General features: G+C 34.4%; 1 protein-coding gene across 1 annotated transcript; it reads right to left on the bottom strand.

Moving 5' to 3' along the window:
• Positions 1 to 1,438: 1,438 nt before the first annotated feature.
• LOC127118755 (sphingoid long-chain bases kinase 1) lies at positions 1,439 to 8,685 on the bottom strand. Its single transcript, XM_051049019.1, has 8 exons — positions 7,575 to 8,685; positions 7,086 to 7,457; positions 6,644 to 6,737; positions 6,482 to 6,519; positions 4,638 to 4,784; positions 3,857 to 3,956; positions 2,223 to 3,151; positions 1,439 to 1,876 (listed from the first exon to the last, which is right to left on the bottom strand). Exons 1-8 carry the CDS (start codon positions 8,106 to 8,108, stop codon positions 1,736 to 1,738), a joined length of 2,355 nt encoding a protein of 784 aa, XP_050904976.1. The 5' UTR covers positions 8,109 to 8,685; the 3' UTR covers positions 1,439 to 1,735.
• Positions 8,686 to 9,727: the final 1,042 nt, after the last annotated feature.

Raw genomic sequence — 9,727 nt, 5'->3', positions numbered from 1 at the left:
TAACTATTTAAAAAATTGAGTGAAACTCATCTAAAGATTCCATGATAGATATGGATGCTCTAACTGCCTTAAACTCAAAATTTGTGATGCCAAAACAGAGTCTCCATGCAGAGGGTGTTTATGGATCGGGGTATCCACTCATCCAAATTCAACCAATTCATAAATTATTTTTATTTTTGTTACAGATACATTCAATCTAACTCGACTATAATTTTTTTTTTTTAAATTATCCAGCGACCAGTTAATTTAATTGATTTTTATTCTTATTTTCTTTAGCGTCATTTCGTATGACATTTTATACTATTGTCTAACTTGTATTTTATAAAAATATTATGTCTTATGACATTTTATACTACTATTAAATATTATATTGTATTACTATTATATTGTATTGATTAATTTTATTACATGTTTCAATCAATTTGAGTGTTAGAGATATGTGTAATTGTATTTTATTATATTACTATTTTTCATAAGAAGAAGAAAATTTAAAATTCAAACCGCGAACCTAATTTGAATGTTAAAAATAGATGTAATTGTATTTCATCAAATTACCTTTTTTTTTAAAGTAGAAAATTTAAAATTCAAACCGTGTACCCAACTTAATCAAATTTATAAATAAACGGATCGGTTAGAATCAATTTTGACAATTAAATTACATATTAGACTACAAACTCAACTCACTAAAACGGATTTGATAATAAGTTGAATTAAACCCAACCGTGTACGTCCCTACCTTCATTGATAGATAGACGAGTCCAACTCTAAATTGTTAAGTGTATCTTATGATAAATTAGCATAAGTATACACCACTAGTTTTGTGAATTCTGAATTCTGGTTGTACCTGTTATATTACGATTTATTCTCATGTTTTATATGCTTATGACATCACAACGTGATGAGAGGCTTAATGAATCATTTACATCGCTATGTTTGTTGTTTTTGACAACTGGTTAATTCTTCAAACAAATTGTCAATTATTCAAAGTCCACTTGTTATTTTAGAGCCATTACTCATCAAAGATCTAGAGATATAATTTTTCATTTGGCATTATTCCTTTCACTTACGCACTCCTATTTTTAAAGGAAAACTAAAAGTTCATCATCTTATGTCCACTGTTGATCTTATAAAATCAAAGCGAGCTTCTATAGAATCAATTACAAAAAATGTCTTTGAAGTCTCACCACCTGTTGTAGATACAAATGCTAGGGCAAGAATAGTTAATGTGGCACTCACTGCTTTTTCTTGTCTTTCAATTTTAATTATATTTTTTAAGGACTTAATCAAAAATGGTTGAACATCCTTCAATACAAACATGAATGTAGATCCACAATCATCTCCCAATTCCACACCATGCTGTGGAAATAGATTGCAGACTGACTGAATATGAACATATTACAGATATGGAGAAACAGGATCAAAATCTAAAGCAATAGAATAAGAGAATCAAATTATCAATTAGAGGAAATGGAGATTAGTAATACATTCAGCTTCTTGTTGCAGAAAATGCATAAATGTGCAGTTTTTTTTCTTCTTTTTTTGAAAACAAAAAAAAAATAAAAAAGACGGATGAACAAGCAACAACAGATACATATAACCGGAACCAAGGATTTACAAAGCTCAGCTGTTACAGTGACAAGGAATTTGACAAGACAAGTTGGGAATCAGGATTCATAAAGGAGACATAAATGAGCTAACCAAAACCCATCAAAGAATTGAAAAGTACTCACACTAATCACATACGGAAGCGACCAATAAGCCTGCATTGTTCTGGAAGTAAAGAAGAAATTATTTGTCCATTAAGTGCAAAAAGCTCACCATCAATCCCACATCCGCTGTGAGTGTGTTTTCCAGACTTTATTCTGACAGATTTTACCTGCATCCATATGGGCACTGAGTTTATACAACTTCAACATATCAAAAAGAGAATGTGCATCTTCTGCGCACTAAATAACATGGCAAGATATGCCAAACAAGATATCACTCTCTAAAGAACTGAAGTGGACATAATACACACTTGAAACGGATCACAACTCTCAACCGTAGTCTTCGAAAAAGGAAGGCCAAAGGTTGAAATATAGTACCTCACTTATAGACTTTACCAGTTTGGCCATCACCATACAGTGCACTTTAATCACTAATAATGTAGTGTGTAAAATGGTTTTGCAGTCATTTCCAACATCTACTAAAAAAAGGAGTAAGACAATTATTAATGCAATTACCTTCACATATTCAACATATGGCAGTGAAAGGTGTCGGCCCATCTGTAGAAGTAAAAAAAATCTCAACAGCCTCAGCCTTCCACTCCCATGAACCATGATCAGATCTAGAGTGTTATCGTCGTGCTCAGCCTTGGGAGCAACTACCTGGGAGCTCTGAACAGTTCTACAAGCATGGTTGCAAACCAGAATGCCAACAAACTGTCCCTTTGACACAACCCATTTCTCTCCAAAATGAGGCACAGCCTCCTTCGTAGATCCTACTTCGGTATCATCTGGTGGCCCTGGCAACTCAATGGGGTTTTCCGCATCCCAATTAGCCTCTGCATCCCATTTTGGTTCAGCATCCCATATAGGACCTGGGTCAGACAGTGTAGATGATATATCCTCTCTATCATTTGTTGTATTCCCCCATTTAGAGGTATCATGTGTGGTGGTCAATCCAGTCCATCCTCTATCATTCCTTGACTTAGATCTGGTTCGTGGCCAGTTTGGAGTTGTAGACAGAGGCAGCTGTGGATGGATGACTTCTGGCTCTGATGTGATATTGCTCCTTCCAGATGATAGACGTTTTGACTTTGGATCTAAGCCACGCACCAATTCAGAAGGTTCAGTGCTAGCATGAGTGCTACTGCAGGTATCCAGATCTCCACCAGATATCCGACTCGGAGTCATTATCGAGTCGATACTTGAAAGACTAGATGCCCTGGGCAATCCATCCTTATTTGATCGACCCATGATGTCAGTATACAGCTCCGATATGTCTACTACTTCCTTTTCACCAGAAAGCTTTCCTTCTCTCTCAGCTTTTGATGCTGGAAGATATTCAACTTCATAGCTGTATCGCGGTAAGCATAAGAACTTGAGAAATCCAGCAACAAAATACCGCAGTGGGCCAAAGCGCTTCTGATATTTTTCAGAAAGTTCCAGCACTGCAACATTAGACATAAACACTTAATGCCCATTCAAAAGACGAACTTAATAATTGTGCCACTGCATTGAACAATTTCCTTCAATTGCTAACTCGAGGGCGTATTGTACCCCTAGCTTTTCTTTTATCTTTCATTCGTATCTTTTTCTCCATGTTATCAGTTACATATGTAACAATTTACAGAGCCGCCTAAATGCAGCATGTTAACACCTTTGTTCTTCCTAACAATTTCTTCGGCCTTCACCCCCAACCTATATTTTTACTACTTCCTATTCCTAACATGTCCATGTATATTGCATATAAAAGCCCATATCACTACCCTACTTATTACCAAAAGTTCATATGATCTTTTAAAGAGAAGTGGCGTTACATTAATACATGTTCTCTTAATTAGTGAGGAGACACTATTCTTTTCAAAAAAAGTTAAATTTCAACACCAGGTTAGGGTGGCTATGAGAATTGTATGCACTACTATTCTAAATGGTTCTTGTGTGAGGAGTACTTAAGCTTTTGAAGTGATTGGTTCTTGACCATTTCAACTTTAAGGCTAATTATGGCTAAATATTCTCAAGGAAGACATAGGCTGCAAAATATGAACCTAAGCTAAACCACAGTTGCTAAAAATTTGTGGCTACAGGAAGCAAGGAACCCAGCACTAACTAAAAACCAAGCAGTATAAAAGTGTGTGTATATGCCATTGACTTACCATCACTAACAAAACCATAATATGAGACTGTTAATCCAAAGTGAATTTTATTATTCTGAATCCACTCAACAGCAAAGACATCTGTAGCGGTAAGGCCCCCCTGAACCAAGAAATTGCATTATTATATAAGGTAACTGCAAGTGTTTATGAAGTATCAGTGTTATCAATAAATCTAGATAATTGTTGACATGGAAAATAGAAGTGTCATTCCAATCAAAAAAAGGTCATTTGTTTTTACCAAAAACGAAGTGATATGTAGTATAGTCCAAATAAAGTATAAAAGAAATGCCCTCCATACACATTTAAGGGAATAACGAATCACAGTCATACTGTGTCCTACCTTGAATGCTTACTACTGCTTTCCTGTTTGATTTTAACTTGAATAGTATTCTATAAGATAATGTTAAAATGGATCGATATAAAAAAATTAACAGAAGAGCATCACTTAAAAATTAAAGACTGACCAAAAAGTCGTACAGTTATAATGAATGAACAATTAATCATAAAAGATGAACAATAGTACATTAAGTAGGAAAAATATTAAGAGGCTTGCTAGCATGATCAAACAGTTTGAAGATGTTAATCACATTTTGTGCCATTCCCTTTCTTGGTATTTCTCTGAGAGAGATGCACAGAAAGACAATATGGCTGAAGCAAGACATAGATATAAATATAATAATAGCTATCATATCATTGTCTATTTTCTTGCTAAAATTGTTCAATTAACACACTCATGGATTCTCATCAAATATTTAATAGTAGAAAAACAAAATAATGCTACCTTCACAATAGCCATTGCCGCAGAAATCGGATCCCTAACTCCTAGAACAGTCCATACCAGTGAGTTATCAGAACCAGCTGGTATAATTCCAATAGGTATAGATATTCCTTCCTTTTGATTGTCTCTACTAAGGAGACCATTAACAACCTACAAATAAACCGCCGCATCATATAACTTGCCCATCATCAACGGTGTGTGTATATATATTATATATGAGTCTGTCGGGGTGTGTGTTCAAAATATGAAGGAACATTACTCCTTCTGCGAAAAAACACAACCTTAAAGTATGATTGTTTAAAAAATGATGATGGAGTGTGATATACACCATATTTGTTGGAATAATGAATAACTACTATATGTTTTGAAAAATATTCATGAGCAACAATCTAACAGATGAAATTCTAGTGAAAGGAACAATTCTCTATTTATATTGAAATATAGACAATAATGATATGATAGATATCCAATTATTTTTTTCAATACAGGTGTAGGCAAGGAGTCTTTCATCTCCATTCTTGTTTATTCTAGTTTATGTTTTCGATTGAGCAATTTTCAGAGATTTTTAGTCAAGGGCAGCAAAGCTGACTCGGATGAGATCGTGTTCTATCACCCACAGTTGGCAAATAATAGTATCTTCTTATTTAAAGAGGAAAACAAAGTTTGTTAATGTTCTTTCTATTCTCGGTTTCTATGAGGTAATCTTGGATTTAAAAATCAATGTGGCTGTGATAAAAGGATATTTTTCCATGCTTTTGCAAGTTGTCAAGTCTTCCAACAGCCCCTTAATTAGTTGAGTTCTAATCCACAAAACAAAATATTTCGATTTGGGTGATGGCTATTGAAATTTGAGACTTATTCCTATCTTCAGGGTTTTCCTTGTCTCTGTTATGTTATCTATCAACTACTCATATAGCGACAACAAAGCTTTATCCATTATCTGGAGTTTGCTATATGGATTAAAAATTACCAGGGCTTTTACAAAGATAATTTTCAAAAATACATCTAAAGAAGACTTTCTGAACAGTTCTTAAAGATACAATCTCCTAACTGACTAATATGACTATACTTGCCTCTCCTCAAATCCAGAGAGGAGTATGGAGACTTCTCTTAACGTGTACATTTATAACTCGTTTTCCAATCCAAACTCTACTAAATTTGGAGATTGCTGTCATTTTAGCAATCTCCAAGGTAATGAACTGATTGCAATTAACTCAATAAAAAAAACCGTATCAGTGTTTAATGCTTAGAAATAAAAGCAATGTGCTGTTCACTAAATGGTAGGAAATGTGCAACAGAGAAAATAAAAAAAGAAGAAACAATGATCCATTGAAACACCTAATATGAAGCTCTAAGAGAAACTTTTACATTGATTTTCGATAATTCTACCACTAAGATTATAATTTTACTTTGCTGCCATTGAATAGCAAGCCTCGTATCGCTAAAATAAGTAAGAGGGATATGGACAGTGGGAAGTCAAAGACCCCAATAGGGCAAGGGATACATTGTGACCATTTCTAACTAACTGCTAGCTTGGCATTTGGCAGAGCAGTGGAGGGGGCTGAAATTCTATGTTATGTTATGGTATATGTAGATATAAGAGGATAGAGATCAAGAGTAAGATAGACTCGGTAGGAAAATTGGGGGCGAGAAACAAGCCTCTCAATGTTTGGATTATCATTGCATTTTCTTCTCGGTATGGATTATCGCCCTGTTTTATCAAATCAAGACAATACATGAAAAGCCTTTTAGGAGATAAAACAGGCAATATAGTAAGAAGACAGTAGTTGAAATGAATAAGCCAATACAGAGAAAAAGTCGCTGAATAATTAAAACAGTGTGCCGACCTCATTGATTATCCCATCACCACCAACACATATAATACCTGAAAGAAGGCAAAATTTCAAGAAGAAAAAAAATATTATGAGAAAAGAAAACATTTCAGAAGTGCTAAAGAAAACTACTACTAACATGTGTCTAGTGTCTATACTATAGAGCAGTGAATTTACCATCAGGGCAAGTGCTGATGTCTACAGTGGATGCAAGATTTCTGGCATGACCAGCAGATGTTGTTTTGACCACCTCCAATCTAAACCCAGCAAGCTGTCAAAGTATAAGCCACAAGCTGCTTTACTCATCCTTCCTCTTGCATAGTATATTTATATTTATATATATAAAGTAATGCAAGTAGTTCAACTATAACGGTTGCAGTATTGAAATCAAAAATTGAAGTTGCGTATGATGAATAATAATATGAAAGAAAAGTATGTTGACAAAACAACGAAAATTTGAACTTAGTAATATAGATATATTACTATAATTATCAATCCTGCAGCTATTGACTTCATCGCCAAATTCAAAGATGGCGTCAAATATACATACCATCACAATGATGGACATAACAACAAGAATACATACAGCTTAAACGATTGAGGATGGAGTGTAACATACCCTAAAAATTGGCTCCACGGTATCATGGAAAACTTTACTTGAACGACCTCTGCCTGAGCGTGGGTTCAAAATTACAAGCATCTTGGGTGGAGTTTTGCATCTGAAGAGCAATTCAGGAGGGGTATCGGTTTGAAACAATTCCGAGGACGCTTGCTTCTTGGAAGACACTAAAGGGTGAGGAAGACAGTTAACGAAACAGTGTTGATCAGCAAAACCACCAACCCACTGAATTGCCTCTTCTATTGTAGTAGCCACAAAACGAAAGTCCTTGCGACTCCTTCGAGATTTAATAAAACAAGAAAGACCACATGAAGCCTTTTTCATTGGATACGAGTGCACTGTGAAATGTTTAAGACCAGCATGATAAGAAACCTGTTTAGAAGTAAGACATCACATACTAAAACCAATTAGTCATATTTCTTTTGTTTCCCTATAACCCAAAAAGAGTATGTTTTGTTTATCACAAAAAGTATTGAAGCAGCGCATTACCGAGATGACATCGTCAAGGTGCAGCAGATGAGATCCCCAAAGTAAAGCTTTGCTTGTTAGTTTGGCATCCACAGAGGCTTGGTTGGTAGTGTCAAAAGAAGTTTGTTGAGCATCACTTTTATTGTTATTTACAGAAATCTTCCTCTTATCCAAAACCAATTTTCCAGAGAATACTACATACCCTAACAAATCAGACTTCTCATCTCCTCCACCACCACCACCACCTCCTATGTCAATCCTATGCTCAAAATTCTTAGCCGCGGCATCCTGATCAGCACCACCTCCCGGCCTAACCGCATCAGTAGCCTTCTTGGAAGCCTTGAGTTTACCACGTTTTTCAGGGAAGACAATAGGAGAAGAGTGTTCCCCGGAAGTAGAAATCTGGGAACACAATCCTAAACGTCTGAAAGACTGTTGAGGTGAAGAGAGTCTAAGTGCGGCGGCGGCAGCAGCGGATGCAGCAGACTTAGAGGTGGTGTTACTACTACCAGTAGAATTACGGGAAAGACTACCACTCTTGAGCATATCTCTCATCCTATAAGGAATCTTACGAACATGATGGTGCAGGTTTGGGGATTAGGGTTTGAAGATTATGAATTCAAGTGCTGTATGTTTGAATTCTGTCAGATCGGGAATCGACGATTGGATCTATAACCAATCAGAGTAAACCGTCTGAAGCAACAGTGTTTAATTTTAGTTTCTAAGTTGGAAATTCGGTTAGCTGAGAAATGAAATGATAAAACAGAGATATAAAAAAATGGAGCTGAAAAGCAATCGAAAAACAAAGAAGGAAGAAGATAGATAGCAAAGTAAACCAGAGGAGAAGAAGAAGAAGAAAAAAAAAATAGTGATCGATCGGTGGCTCCGACGGCTGAGTAGAGAAAAGTTTGGATTTCTGGCACCCACCCAACGCACTCACTATCACCTTGTCTTTGTGTTTGTGCTGTGCTGTGCTGTGGGTGGAGTGTAATCGGACGCTCAAGATCCCTCGACCTCAACGGACTCACCACTTTCCTTTGCCGTCATACTCACTTGCTGTCAATTTTTTTATTTATAAATAAATTAGATATCTCTGCGCGCAATTCTTCTGTGAGAAAATCCACAATAGATAAAAAAAAATCAAAGATTTAACACCGTTATATATTCATGATTGATTTCGAATTCTAAGATCTCTCATTAATCAAATTTTCGAATTTATCATTTTTTAATTATTTTTATTTTTTAACTGATAATTAGTTGTTCAAATTCAAATCAAAACAAAGAGAATATCTGCCACTATACCAACTTAATCTAAACAATTGTCTATTATAGATTAAAGTCCATTTTTATATTTTTATTTATTTCAAAATGGATCAAATGATTGGATTCGCATCCCCTCCATCGCCAATCTTTCATTATATTTAGGGATTGTTTTTCTATCAACTTTCTAATTTTTAGAAGTCTTTTAAAAGTTCTATAATATTATTCTTATTCTATAATCAACCATTTATTATTTTTAAAATTATATTTAAATATCATAAAATGAAGGGAGTAAAATAAAATGGAGTGGAGTGGAACGAAATAGAATGAAGCAGAGTAAAATGAAACAGACTAGAATAGAAAAAAAATATCGCATTCTATTATTTGAAAATGAAGAGAAATGACTTTTAAAACATACATATCCATTGAATTAAAAAAATAATAATATTATCATCATTATATATCAAAATAAATTAAAAAACAACAATTATTAATAAAATTATTTTTTCATTAATTTTGACCTTAAGTCAAACAATGTTACATCAGCAATCGTCTTTTTTTTCTAATAAATTTTTCTTAGGCTAGAGGTTTTCTCTATTATGAAGTTAAAATAAAATGTTTTTGACAACATCAAAAAATTTAATATTTTGCTTTACAACACCATGAGATAGTAATTTAAATGGCATATCTTATACGAATTTAAATAGGACTTTGATTATCTTTTTCTTACTCTTCTACCTCTTTTTGTTAGTTTTCCATCCTCAATTGGTACCAGTTATTGTCCATCAGTGCGGATAGTGGGTAGAGATGTATGATAACGAGAAATCGTATCGTGTTTTTAGGCTCATTTCACATGTTATATGTATTTGTTTTATTGTATTTTATCGTTTTTTACTTCCGTTTTATGTGTTTTG

The sequence above is a fragment of the Lathyrus oleraceus genome, chromosome 1 (genome assembly GCF_024323335.1).
Source record: "Lathyrus oleraceus cultivar Zhongwan6 chromosome 1, CAAS_Psat_ZW6_1.0, whole genome shotgun sequence".
In the NCBI taxonomy this organism is placed as follows: domain Eukaryota; kingdom Viridiplantae; phylum Streptophyta; class Magnoliopsida; order Fabales; family Fabaceae; genus Lathyrus; species Lathyrus oleraceus.
This window is presented reverse-complemented; position numbering and strand designations above follow the sequence as displayed.

Excerpts from the sequence above, each read along its gene's own strand:
- LOC127118755 (XM_051049019.1), bottom strand. The coding sequence starts at position 8,108 with ATGAGAGATATGCTCAAGAGTGGTAGTCTTTCCCGTAATTCTACTGGT. Across the intron at positions 6,738-7,085 it reads CCGTGGAGCCAATTTTTAGG|CTTGCTGGGTTTAGATTGGA; the intron begins GTATGTTACACT and ends ATACTTTGACAG. Across the intron at positions 6,520-6,643 it reads CATCAGCACTTGCCCTGATG|GTATTATATGTGTTGGTGGT; the intron begins GTAAATTCACTG and ends GCCTTCTTTCAG.